Source organism: Sciurus carolinensis, chromosome 9, assembly GCF_902686445.1.
Source record: "Sciurus carolinensis chromosome 9, mSciCar1.2, whole genome shotgun sequence".
Taxonomy (NCBI): Eukaryota; Metazoa; Chordata; class Mammalia; order Rodentia; family Sciuridae; genus Sciurus; species Sciurus carolinensis.
In genome coordinates, this window is record NC_062221.1 from 23,214,715 (window position 1) to 23,228,603 (window position 13,889).

Consider the following 13,889-nt stretch of genomic DNA (forward strand, 5'->3'; position numbering starts at 1 on the left):
ATATTTGTATGCGATTTGCTAAAATTTTGTTGAGAATTTTTGCGTCGATGTTCATTAAGGATATTGGTCTGAAATTTTCTTTCCTCGATGCATCTCTGTCTGGTTTAGGTATCAGGGTGATATTGGCTTCATAGAACGAGTTTGGGAGGGTTCCCTCCTCTTCTATTTCATAGAATACTTTGAGGAGTATTGGAATGAGCTCTTCTTTAAAGATTTTGTAGAACTCGGCTGAGAACCCATCTGATCCCGGACTTTTCTTTGTTGGTAGGCTTTTGATGACCTCTTCTATTTCATTGCTTGAAATTGATTTATTTAAGTTGTGTATGTCCTCCTCGTTCAGTTTAGGTAATTCATATGTCTCTAGAAACTTGTTGATGTCTTTGAGGTTTTCTGTTTTGTTGGAGTATAGATTTTCTTTTTTTTTTTTTTTTTTTATTTATTTTTTTTTTTACATTTACATAGGGTAATGATGTTTATTTTATTTTTCCCCTCCCCCTGGAGTATAGATTTTCAAAATAGCTTCTAATTATGTTTTGTATTTCAGTCGTGTCTGTTGTGATGTTTCCTTGTTCATTCCGAATTTTAGTAATTTGAGTTTTCTCCCTCTTTCTCTTTGTTAGTGTGGCTAAGGGTTTATCAATTTTGTTTATTTTTCAAAGAACCAACTATTTATTTTGTTAATTTTTCCGATTGTTTCTTTTGTTTCAATTTCATTGATTTCAGCTCTGATTTTAACTATTTCCTGTCTTCTACTACTTTTGGTGTTGGTCTGCTCTTCTTTTTCTAGGGCTTTGAGCTGTAGTGTTAGGTCGTTTATTTGTTCATTTCTACTTCTTTTGTTGAATGTGCCCCATGAAATAAATCTTCCTCTAAGTACTGCTTTCATAGTGTCCCAGAGATTTTGATATGATGTGTCTTTGTTCTTGTTTACTTCTAAGAATTTTTTAATTTCCCTCTTGATGTCTTCTGTTATCCATTCATCATATAATAGTGTATTATGTAATCTCCAGGTATTGGAGAGTTTTCTGTTTTTTATTCTGTCATTTATTTCTAATTTCAATCCATTATGATCTGATAGAATACAAGGTAGTATCTCTATCTTCTTGTATTTGCTAACAGTAGCTTTGTGGCATAAAATATGGTCTATTTTAGAGAAGGATCCATGTGCTGCTGAGAAGAAAGTGTATTTGTTCTTTGTTGGATGGTATATTCTATAAATGTCTGTTAAGTCTAAATTGTTGATTGTGTCATTGAGATCTATGGTTTCTTTATTCAATTTTTGTTTGGAAGATCTATCCAGTGGTGAGAGAGGTGTGTTAAAATCACCTAGTATTATTGTGTTGTGATCTATTTGATTTCTGGAATTGAGAAGGATTTGTTTGACATACGTGGATGAGCCAATGTTCGGGGCATAGATATTTATGATTGTTATGTCTTGCTGATTTATGCTTCCCTTAAGCAGCATGTAATGTCCTTCTTTATCCCTTCTGACTAGTTTTGGCTTGAAGTCCAGATTATCTGAAATGAGGATGGATCCAGCTTTTTTGCTGTGTTCGTGTGCATGGTATGTTTTTTCCCATCCTTTCACCTTTAGTCTGTGGGTATCTCTTTCTATGAGCTGAGTCTCTTGTAGGCAGCATATTGTTGGATTTTTCTTTTTAATCCAATCTGCCAGTCTATGTCTTTTGATTGATGAGTTCAGGCCATTAACATTCAGGGTTATTATTGTGATATGATTTGTATTCCCAGTCATTTGACTCATTTTTGTTTTTTGACATGATTTGGTTTCTCCTTTATTTTCTATTCCTTTAGGCTAGTTCCTCCCGTTGCTGATTTGCATCATTGTTTTTCATCTCTTCCTCATGGAATATTTTGCTGAGAATGTTCTGTAATGCTGGCTTTCTTTTTGTAAATTCCTTTAGCTTTTGTTTATCATGGAAGGATCTTATTTCGTCGTCAAATCTGAAAGTAAGTTTTGCTGGGTATAAGATTCTTGGTTGGCATCGTTTTCTTTCAGGGCTTGGTAAATGTTGTTCCAGGCCCTTCTAGCTTTTAGGGTCTGGATTGAAAAATCTGCTGATATTCTTATTGGTTTCCCTCTGAATGTAATTTTTTCTTTTCTCTCGCAGCCTTTAAAATTCTGTCTTTATTTTGTATGTTAGGTATTTTCATAATAATGTGCCTTGGTGTGGGTATGTTGTAATTTTGTATATTTGGAGTCCTATAAGCCTCTTGAACTTGGTTTTCCATTTCATTCTTCAGATTTGGGAAATTTTCTGATATTATTTCATTGAATAGGTTGTTCATTCCTTTGGTTTGTTTCTCTAAACCTTCCTCAATCCCAATAATTCTTAAATTTGGCTTTTTTATGATATCCCATAATTCTTGTAGATTCTGTTCATGATTTCTTACCATCTTCTCTGTTTGGCCAACTTTGTTTTCAAGATTAAATATTTTGTCTTCAATGTCTGAGGTTCTGTCTTCCAGGTGTTCTATCCTATTGGTTATGCTTTCTATGGAGTTTTTAACTTGGTTTATTGTTTCCTTCATTTCAAGGATTTCTGTTTGTTTTTTTTCCGTATCTCTAACTCTTTATTGAAATGATCTCTTGCTTCCCGTATTTGGTCTTTTAACTGTTGATTGGTGCGATCATTTAATGCCTGCATTTGCTCTTTCATCTCCTCGTTTGCTTCCCTGATTGTTTTAATTATGTACATTCTGAACTCCCTTTCTGACATTTCTTCTGCTGTGCTGTCATTGGGTTTTATTGATATAGTATCTAGGTTTGTTTGGGACATTTTCTTCCCTTGTTTTCTCATATTGGCCAGATGTCAGTGGGACCCTGAGATATTGCAGATTTCCTCTATTGGCTTATAGTGTCCCTGTAGATTTCCAGTGTATCACCTCCCAGCCTTCAGTAGCCTGAAGTCTTGGAGGAACTTGATAATGCAGTGCTTCCGAAGAAAGCTGCCCCTAACCCCCTACTGGTTCCAGGGCTTGGAGCTGGCTCTGTGTGGAAAGACTCTCACTGGGGGGCCTGCACCACTCAGCTGGCCGTGTGAGAGGAGCCCACCGCCGGAGTGTGCAAGGCCACCTGGGGAAGACTCTAGCTGCCCTGCCCTGGTCTGATAAGCCACCCCTATCTGTTCCTGCTCCCCAGGCCGAGCTTCACCCAGTGGGGGAGACTTACCCCGTGGCTCTATTTTAGCCCGAGTCTCTCAGTGCCTCCCCTTCTTGAGTCCTGGGTTCTGGAGCAACTGGAGATGCAGTCACCCTCTAATCCGCCATCTTGGATCGCTCTGTGGAAATTGCCTGCGGCCGGAGGGGGCAGGGCTGCCTGGAGAAGTCTCTGGCTGCCCTGCCCTGATCCCAGAGGCTGCTTGCAGGTCAAAGCTCTCCGTTGGCTCAGGGACTTATGGCTGGCTCTGTGTAGAAAGGCTCTCACTGGGCGGTCTGCTCCAAGAAGCTAGCCTTGAAAGGCGCCTCCTGCCACAGGGGGCTGGGCTGCTTGGGGAAGTCCCTGGCTGCCCTGTCTTGGTCCCTGAAGCACTTGCGGGCTGGAGCACGTCGAACTGGCTCCGGGACTTGGAGCTGGTTCTGATCAGAATGGCTCTCACTGGGGGGCCTGCTCCGAGAAGCTGGAGAAGCTGGCCGTGTGGGAGGGGCCCACCGCCGGAGTGCGCAGGGCTGCCTGTGGAAGACTCTAGCTGCCCTGCCCTGCTCTGATAAGCCACCTCTATCCGGGCCTGCCACCCAGGCCGAGCTTTACCCGGTGGGCAAGACTCAACCGTGGCTCTGTTTTAGTCCGAGTCTCTCAATGCCTCCCCTTCTTGAATCCTCGGTTCTGGAGCGACTGGAGATGTAGTCACCCTCTAGTCTGCCATCTTGGATTGCCCTCCAGTCCGCCATCTTGGATCGCCCATTCATCTTGATAAGCAATCATCTTGTGGGATTTGATTCCTCCATGTGTACTTGGCAAGGAATACAATGAGCCCATTAATATTATCAATGTTGCTCATTTCTAGATGTTTTTGTTACATAAATGTTATATCTAAGAACAGTATCTATTTGCTGAATTATTTTAGCATACTTGCTACAAGGCTTTAATCTTAATCTTTTGGTGATAAGAAGACTTGAATAAGCATTTTAATGTATTCTCTAAATGTTAGACTTAGAAGTGAGAATTATAAAAGATTTTTATTAAAAACTAAGTTTTTCTACTTACCCTTAGTTGAGCACTTCAATGTATATGTGAATCAAGGCATCTCATTATATCTCGGAAACATATAGATATTATATTCAATCAAAAATTTTTTTAAGAAACTAAGTTTTCCTGTTTGTATTAAGAGATATTGTCTATGGATATTTAGAGAATAAGAACAGAAATCACAGTACTGAAGAACGGTAAAAACACTATGCATATTTAGGGTGTTACTGTGATCTTGTCTAACAGGTGCTTCCCAGGCTTAGCTCAATGGGAAAGGACCACTGTGGACTGGGCTTAATATCACAGTAATGACAAACTGCAGATTCTAACTTTCTTGGTCCCATCATACTAGAAGACTGTGGTTGAACACTGGAAGGGACATTTGCCTGAGCTCCCTTGGGAGATATGAAAGAATAAGGCAACAGTGAGCAGGGAACTGCTGAGAACAAAAGAATATTTGATGATATGACCTGTGAAAAACTATTTCTGTCACAGTACCAGACCCAGGATCAAACCATGTGCCCATCCTTTTTTTCCTAATTAATTATAATGTTTTAGATCTGATTTAGTTTATAATTGTACTGATAGCATTAAGACTACTATTAAGGAGCTGGGGCTGTAGCCCAGTGGTTGAGCACTTTCCTAGCATATGTGAAGCCCTGGGTTCAGTCCTCAGCACCACAAAAAAATAAATAAATAAAATAAAGGTATGGTATCCATCTACAACTAAATTATATATAGGTATATATAATTTTATATATATATTTATATATATATATATATACACATACACACATACATATACACACTACTGTTAAGGAAATTATTACTGTTACTTGTTATTGTTATTGTTTTTGTTATTTGTTGACATGTTTTATAATTAATTGATTTCTTACCTGAAGGTTAGCTTACAAGTAGTTTTTAAATTTCTGTGTTTCTGATTTTTAACAATTCATCATGCTGTTTAGATTGATAGAGAATTTAAAGTCCAGAAAGCCTTGTTTTCCATTGGCTTCCCTGTTCCCAAGCCTTTACTTTACTGCAATGATGCTTCTGTCATTGGAACAGAATTTTACGTGATGGAACATGTACAGGTAAATTAACAATCTTATTTCATTGTTTTTATTTTTAATCATGAAGCCAATTATGATTTATTAGATGAAATTTTATTATAGTATTTATAAATGACAGCCTATTCAACTGTTAATTGGTTAATCAGTTTGCTTTGTAAAGGCTTAAATTTTTGTTTTAATTTGAGCACACATAATGAGGGAGGGTTGGATTAGACCAAGAACAAATTTAATAATTAGGGAATATTGACTTATTCTTAGATCTTCCTCTAGGTGTCAGTAAAGAGCTATATATAAATGGCAAATTTCCTGGAATGGGGGAGTGGAGCGGGTGATTCCCCATAGAAAAGATCAAACCATTAAGAACAATAAATTCAAATTATTTTTTATTTTGTTTTTTGTAACATTAAAGTGAAGAGTAGTTTTGACCTTTACGTTCATCTTGGCACATCCTTATATTTTCCCTCTGAATGTATACTCTTATATTAAATATGTTTCACAAACGAATGTATTTCTGACATATTCTACAAAGTATTAGTTTTGGTTTCAAGCATTTAAATTACCCATTGTAATTACTTCCACAGGGCCGAATCTTTCGTGACTTTACACTTCCTGGAGTTAGCCCAGCAGAACGCTCAGCCATATATGTGGCTATGATAGAAACATTGGCTCGATTGCATTCTTTGAATTTACAGTCGTTGCAGCTGGAGGGGTATGGTCCAGGTGCTGGGTACTGCAAAAGACAGGTAATGTATCAGCAGAAAGTAGTAGACTACTTTTTAAACTTCCTGGAAATAATAGAGTGTTCATTATTTGTTAAAATAAAAACCTATCATTATATAGTTTTCTGAAACTTTTTTATTTGTTATTTTTATATCATTCTTCAGATCGACTTTTTTTAGGCTACTGTTTTCAGACTCTTCACTTAATTTGCCAATATATTTTCTGCCCAGTTTGTTTTCTTTCCTTCTCTCCCCCACTCTCCCTGTCTCCCTCTCTGCACCCCCGCCCTCACAACTTTTCGTGCTGGGGATTGTACCCATGAGCAAACTCATGCTACGCAGACACTCTACCACTGAGCTAATTTCCAGCCCACTTTTCAACATTTTTTAAATTTTGAGACAGGGTCTCGCTTAGTTTCTCAGGGGGACCTTGAACTTGCAATCCTGTCTGTCTCCTGAATCAGTGGGATTGTTGTGGGAATCAGGCAAGAAGCAGCTGAAGGCAGAGTGGGAGAACTCAAACTTTATTTTACGCCAGCAGGCCGGAGGAGATCAGACTTCTAATTCTCAGTGCGCCTCACCAGCTTTTCACAACATTCCTATGCTATATAGTGTTAATAAATTTTCTAGTTCATACCATACATAGTTGTGCACAGGATTTTAAGTGGGAAGCATGTTTTCAGAAGCAGAGTTAGATAAGGGGAAGAACTGTCTCCTTTTACAAGACCTTGGGCCAGAGCCTACAAAGGGGTGTTTACACTTCAAAGGAAAGTAGTTAGATTCCAGGGGAAGTCATTTACAATCGAAAAGGAGGGGACAGTGCTAATCAAGTTCCCTGAAGAAGAGCTGATTAGAAAGGGGAGGAGAACTCTCCCTTTCCCAGGCACTAATCCTCAGGACAGTGTTCTTAGTTTGTTTTGCATCCAGGCTTGGGTTAGTTACCCATTCCAGGAATACAGGTGTGCACCACCACACCCAGCTATCAGTTTTCCCTTTCTAAGTTGTGCCAGCAAACATTTATTAAGCTGTACTGTGTGTTTAATTCTTGCTGAGTATTGTGTAAAACAACAAGAGGAATAGTTTCTTCTAAAGAAACTTGTCATTTTTGAGAGACCTATACATGAACCTGTGCATCTCATACACATGAAACTAGAAAATGATATAAAAGAATATATAATCTAGTAGTAAATTGTTTGGTGCTTACCACAAGAGCAGTGCCAATTCAGAGCCTGGAGATTGGTTAGGTGGGAAAAACTTTCTGATATGTCTTTGGGAAAGACATATTCTGCGGTATTTAAGGAAAGACAAAATTTGGAGTGACAGGTAAAACTTTCAACCAAGGGAAAGCAAGACAGGTGTGTAGGAGGCTGTTTCCCTTTGTATACCAATTTGGGTGTGGGAAAGCTGAGGAGAAGGGGAACTAAGTTTTAGAGAGTACTTACTCTATGCCCGGTCCTGTGCCGGATGTGCTGTTGACTTCTTTTTTAATCTTTGCAATAACTGTAAGACAGAAGTGTTATTACTCCCATTTTGCAAAGGAGGAAATGGAGGCTTACACTAACCAGGTAATACCCAAGTAAGTGCCATGGACATAATTTAAACCTAGATTAGTAAGACTCTAAAGATGAAGATCTTTGCTCTATTGTATTAAATTGAACAGAGATACACTGGGAAATGAAAAGATAAAAGCAGATACATAATATAGTCCCACTTGTTGGAGAACAAATAATGGATTTGTTTGTTTTCAATCCTAAAAATAGGAAGTATTTGCACTAATCATACCTGTGGTATATTTAGATGACTCTGAGTTTAAGAAAGGTTATTAAAATTGAAAGTCAAAATCTCCTTTCTTCTTCTAGCCTCTGTATTTCCTTTTTCAGGGGCTATTTGTTTCTTGTACCCTTTCCAGAAATGGTCTATGCCTATTTATTTGTATGTGTGTATTTGTGTACATTCTTCCCCCACCCACACACACAGGTTAAAGACTATGCCACATCTCTTGATTCCTAGGCCAGTTTTTTGTTGTTGTTGTTGTTGTTGTTGTTGTTGTTGTTTGTCATTGTCTGACATAAAGCTATGTAAGTAAAATGAAGAGAAATAGGAAAGACTTGAGTGTTTAAGGTTTGGGGCTTATATGAATGTTTTAACTAACATGATTTTTCACTTATAGGCATTTATCTCAAGCATTTCAGAGTAATGAAATTTGAGATAAATGAATTTGTTTTAATTTTAGAATTACTCAATCTTCCATTCATCTTTCAGCCCTATCATTTTTATTTATCTCTTTAGGTATCAACTTGGTCGAAGCAGTATCAAGCTGCAGCTCATCAGGACATTCCTGCTATGAAACAGCTGTCTGAGTGGCTGATGAAAAACTTGCCAGATAATGACAATGAGAACAATTTGATTCATGGAGATTTCAAGCTAGATAACATCATTTTCCACCCTAAGGAGGTACTGTAAGCTATGTTTACAATAAGTTGAGTAGGTCTCAGTTGAAACACAAGTACTAAATAGCTGCCTCCTAGGGCATCCCCATGGAAACCAGCCCTCCCCACCTTCCCAACAGCTCAGGATGTATGCACACTCGAAGCTTCAAAAAACTACTTCTAGCACAGATAGATACCTACTTTTAAGGTGAGTTCTAATCTTAAATGGTATCTGATTTACTACTTAAAAAGGACTTGGAATTTTTATATGTATGTCACTGTTTTCAAAGATATTTTTCATTTACAATTTAAAATATTTGATTTATCCATGTTCTTGCTCTTTCTTCTGTTTCATTTACATGAAGAGGCGAGCACTCTACCAACTGAGCTATCTCCCCAGCCCTCTTTGGATTCTTTTTGTCTTATGGCATTAAGAATTTTTAGTTTGTTTATTATAAGCTCAGAGAAGACAGAATTCCAGAAGAGTCTTTCGAGACCTTAGAGGAATTACATGAGATTAATGTAACCTTGCCCTGTGTAAATGTACACGGTGTACTCTTTAGAAAAAGTACTTTAGAAAAAGAGTACTAACAAATCAAAGATTTATAGTTCCCCGAATCCTGCTTCTTAGAGGAGGATTTTCTGGGTCCATTAATTTTCTCACAACGCTAAATTGTTTTTGGAACAGTAAGAGCTACTGTAAACTTATATGATATGCTTCTGGGTTTCATATTCCTTCCTTGCAGGAAGAGTACAGGGAAAAAATAGCATTATAAGTTGCACTGCATCGTTTTCATAATTCAAAGTATCCTTTTAAAAATGGTCTTATAAGGATATGTGAGCACATTTACTAGCAAGATGGGAAATTTTTCATAGGAAACTTAGTTTGGATATTAGAATTATATATATATAATTATATGCAGATGCTCCTCAACTTGTAATGGGATTAGATTCTGATAAACCCATTTTAATTTGGAAATAACATAAATTGAAAATTCATTAATACACCTACTCTACTGAACATTATAACTTAGCAACACAGTATGCTGTAAAGTATCGGTTGTTTACCTTCATGATGGCATGGCTGATGGAGCGCTGTGGTCCACTGCGACTGTATAGGACCACAAGAGGGTACTATACTTCATGTCATTAACCTAGGAAAAGATCAAAATTTATATAGTCATTGAACCATTTCATAAAGTCAGAAAATTCTAACGATCATAAGTAGGGGACCATTTCAGTGTGTGTGTGTGTGTGTGTTTGTGTGTGTGTACATAACCTTTGGTTAATGGCATGGATGAATTTGAGATTCTAATTTTGTTAGCTGTCTACCCTAAGATTAGGAAAATTAAATAGTGCCAGTTTAGTACCTGGAAACTTATAAAAGCTTATACCTTTAAACATTAGGAGCTGCCTGTCTTTGACCAATATTATTTGATTCATTAATGTTTTAGAGCCTATCTTTGACTACTTAGAACCCTTAATATGATCTGTAACAATAGTTGTTTTCTATTCTTTACTTAAGCAAGTAAGGGAAAATCCAAACCTAGGTCTCCCAAAAGATTATATATTGTTTACTAAGATGTTTAAAGATTGATCTTAATATGCTGAACTAATGGTAAACCATTATAAATATTAAATTGTTTTCCCCTTTTATATTTAATCTCACATTTTAAACCCATCTCTTATAGGATTAAAGTGGCTGAATAGGTATCATCTATCTTCAGATAAGCCAGGTATTCAATTATTTGGGAGAGACATTTGTTTTTAAAAGGAAACAACTGATATTTGTTATTTAGCTGCAGTACTAATTTGTTAATATATATCATCATCTTTTAATTTTTTAGTAGTTAGAAAAATGTCTTCTACTTTATACTCAGCAATCTCATGATTATTAGTTAAATCAAATTTAACCAACTTCTGCCTCCATAACTATTGTAGCTAACTCTTCACAGATATAATCTTTGGTTGGCAAAATCCAAGACAACTTGCATTTATTCATTACTATGTGCTCTGAAATGTGGGATAGAGAGGAAATGCAGCTCTTAATGAGCTCAAACTAGAGATGAAGAGAAAAGATACCCAGGAATTAGCAAGAGAACAATTTTACCCATGTGCTATCATACAAGGTGAACTGTAAGAGTAATTGAAGAAGGAAAGATACTGTGGACTAACACTAAGAGCTTCTAAACTTTAAAATGCAATTTCAGTTAATAGTTTGTCTTTCTCCTTTTTAAAATTTTCACAGTAGGGAATTAGATTTTTTTCCATGCGGCCACTACACAAATTGCTAGATCAGCCTTTGGATTACATGGCAGGTCAAATATGCATATGTATATATGTACAGGGATATGATCAAAAACTTTTTTTTTCTACTCAGGTTAAGGATTTTATCTTTTTTCTCTGGAATCTACATAATAGATGAGAGAGAGAGAGAGAGAGAGAGAGAGAGAGAGAGAGAGACAGCACCAGCCAGAGTGCATGCTTGTAAGCGAGAACAAAAGAGAACACCCACTGGTCTATGAGCTCTCTTAAAGCAGTGACTGTGTTTTATATTTATAGAGTAGGTACTTACATGATTCTGAATGAATCTATATTGAAAGAGTTGGTTTGATTCATAGTGAAATTATACAGATATAATGAAACATATTACATATTTATTACAAAGAAAAATCAGTTTTAGTTAGTCACTAGTTAACTATTCCTATCTCATATATTTACACTTAATTTTCATTCCCTGGCAGTGTGACCTTAAAGCAAATTATGTAAACTCTTTACTGCAGCTGTTATTTTAACTTTCCATTTTGAAATAATTATAAACTCACAAGAAATTGTAAAGCTAGTTGAGTTCCCAGAATGGATCTTACATAAGTGTAGTGTATTATCAAAGCCAGGAAATTGGCACGGCATGCCTTCTCAGTTGGAAAGAAATCCAGGGCTACTAAGCAGCTAAAATGAAGTAATGAATATGGAACAATTAGCTGACACCTGGCACATAGCTAATGCTCAGTTTATTTCAATTATCCTCTCTTTCCCATTTTTCCCCTTTGTTTTCCTATCCTACTTTTCTAAGATGCCTCTCAAGTTCTATTCTTTGGAAAAATATTAAGGTATATATAAATCTTTCGTAGTACATACCAAAAAAAGTAGTTGTAGGGGATAGAACTGTAGGAAACTTAAAATTGTACATTTTATAAGATTTAAGATTTTTTGTTTTTTAAAGCAACAGCTTGTTTTATTTTTATCATTAGAAAATACAAAAAGAAATAAAAACAAGTTCAGATGACAAACCTTCCAGAAATGTCTGATGTAAGCCAGTAAAGGGTTGCTAAAGGGCACAACAAAACAAAAGTGTGTTACTCAGTTTTTCAATCACCAGTAACTTCCAGTTAATTATTTGTAAAGTATTGGGAGCATGTTCAAGCAAGTATTTAGTAGTACAACAATGTTGTGGTAGTACCATAATGTTTGAAAAACAATTTTTTTTTTACTTTTTTAGATAAGAACTGATAGATAAATGTTTAGTTTGGAGTTTAATATAAAATCTAAATGTTGTCATTTCAACTTGAAAAACAAACATATTTAAATAAAAACAGATAAGTTGAAAGCTATTTCACCTGCATTCATTAATTAGTGCTCAAATATATTCAAGATAACAGATGGTTCTTTTGAACCTAGTTCTTCTGAAGTCATATGCCTTGCAAACTTTTATATTATTAACTTATAAAGAAAAATGATTTAAAATGCAAAAAAAACTTGTACTTTTAATGAATTTTTTAACCTCCTCATTGTCTCTAAAATGTTAGTGTTAGCTGGGGAAAAACATAGCTATAAAGCTTAATTTTCTAGCTAGAAAAGATATTGGGATTTTTTTTTTAACCTTTTCACTTTACAGGTATATTTCAAATGCTGCTTAGGAAGTGTTCTTTAGTAGTTGTCTTAGTAGTTGTTCAGTAAGTACTGTAGCCTGGATGGCTTAAATCACAAACATGTATTTCTCATAGTTCTGTAGGATGGGGATTCTAAGATCTAGGTGCTGATGGATTCAGTATCCTGTGAGGGCACTCCTCCAGGTTCGCCAGTAACCTTGGTCCTAAGTCACCACATGGGAAAGACAGAGATACAGAGAGAGGAAGCAAGTTCTGTCCCTTTCTAATAAGGTCACTAATCCCATTATGAATGTTCCATCCTAATTACCTCCCAATGGCCCCACCTCCTAATGCCATCCTCTGGGGATTAGAGTTTCAGCATATGAATTTTGGGGGTTCAAAAACATGCAGCCCATAATAGTAGAAAGGCAAGGTTACATAATAATCTTTTTATTATGTTGTTGTATAATAGTAGATTTTGTATTCATAAAAAGTGTCTTTTGTAGATATTATGGTTTTATATCTACAGCATAAAATGATTCTCTTTAAAAAGTATTATTGCCATAGTGGTGTAAGATTTGTTACATAGTTAGATTTATCACCAGAGCAAATGCTTAATTATACATGAATTCTTGAATACAATTAATTATTAGAATTTCTTCTTTACCACAACTATTCCTGGTTGAGAAGTTTCATCTGTCTTTACTTATCAGTAGAGATATCAAGACTGTGTAAAGTAAAATGCAGGACTGCTGGCCAGGGTGCAACCAGAGGACTTGGCTCTACCTGATCAAGGCTAATTCATTTCATTACTTCATAAATGAGATAGATGTGCCACTGAGGGTAAAAACCGTAAACTATAGCTTCATATTGGCTTTTGATGGAAAATATGATTTTAAGTATATTCTATTTCATCTATTTCCTTTTTTTTTTTTTTTAATTACAGTCTCGAGTTATAGCAGTTCTGGATTGGGAACTTTCAACCACTGGTCATCCTTTGTCAGATTTAGCTTATCTTTCCCTGTTCTACTTTTGGCCAAGGACAGTTCCAATGGTAAATCGAGGTTCTCATATTCACGAAAGCATAGGTACAAAACATAATGTTGTCTAACTTGCTGTTAATATAAAATTATCTTTATTGTCATCATAACTAAATTATCTTGTAATTTTAGGGTTTTTTCTTCCAAATGTTTCTAATTAATTTTATTAATTTTTTATTAATTTAGTATTTCATTTTTAGTAGTTTATGATAAAATATAATCCTTTATATATAATGTTCTTTTGGAAATCAATATTTAGAGCATGTTTTGATGTGTGTATTAATGGTTATTGTATTGTTTTACATGTATATGTCATATTGTAACATTTTGAAATATTCACCATTTTTTTTTATTAAAGTTTATATTGTGTGCTATTTGTATAGGAATACCATCAATGGAAGAACTAATTTCAATATATTGCCGCTGCAGGGGAATTAATTCTGTTCTTCCTAATTGGAATTTCTTCCTTGCACTTTCATATTTTAAATTGGCTGGAATAGCACAGGTAATTAATTGTTTTAAATATGTTTCATCGTTATTTACTCATGTACT

General features: G+C 35.7%; 1 protein-coding gene and 1 long non-coding RNA gene across 3 annotated transcripts in view; one reads left to right on the forward strand and one right to left on the reverse strand.

Annotated features, from left to right (window-relative positions):
- Window positions 1–13,889, forward strand: part of Acad11 (acyl-CoA dehydrogenase family member 11) — an 89,822-nt gene that overhangs the window by 15,687 nt on the left and 60,246 nt on the right. For both annotated transcript variants that reach the window (XM_047564692.1, XM_047564691.1), the window contains exons 3-7: window positions 5,176–5,301; window positions 5,862–6,023; window positions 8,289–8,453; window positions 13,244–13,385; window positions 13,721–13,842. In XM_047564692.1, coding sequence (XP_047420648.1) covers window positions 5,176–5,301; window positions 5,862–6,023; window positions 8,289–8,453; window positions 13,244–13,385; window positions 13,721–13,842 — 717 coding nt within the window. The remainder of the gene's footprint in view (window positions 1–5,175; window positions 5,302–5,861; window positions 6,024–8,288; window positions 8,454–13,243; window positions 13,386–13,720; window positions 13,843–13,889) is intronic.
- LOC124993104 (uncharacterized) lies at window positions 5,662–9,848 on the reverse strand. The gene is made up of 3 exons (XR_007110248.1): window positions 9,497–9,848; window positions 7,442–7,499; window positions 5,662–6,010 (listed from the first exon to the last, which is right to left on the reverse strand). It is a non-coding gene; the product is annotated as an uncharacterized LOC124993104 (long non-coding RNA).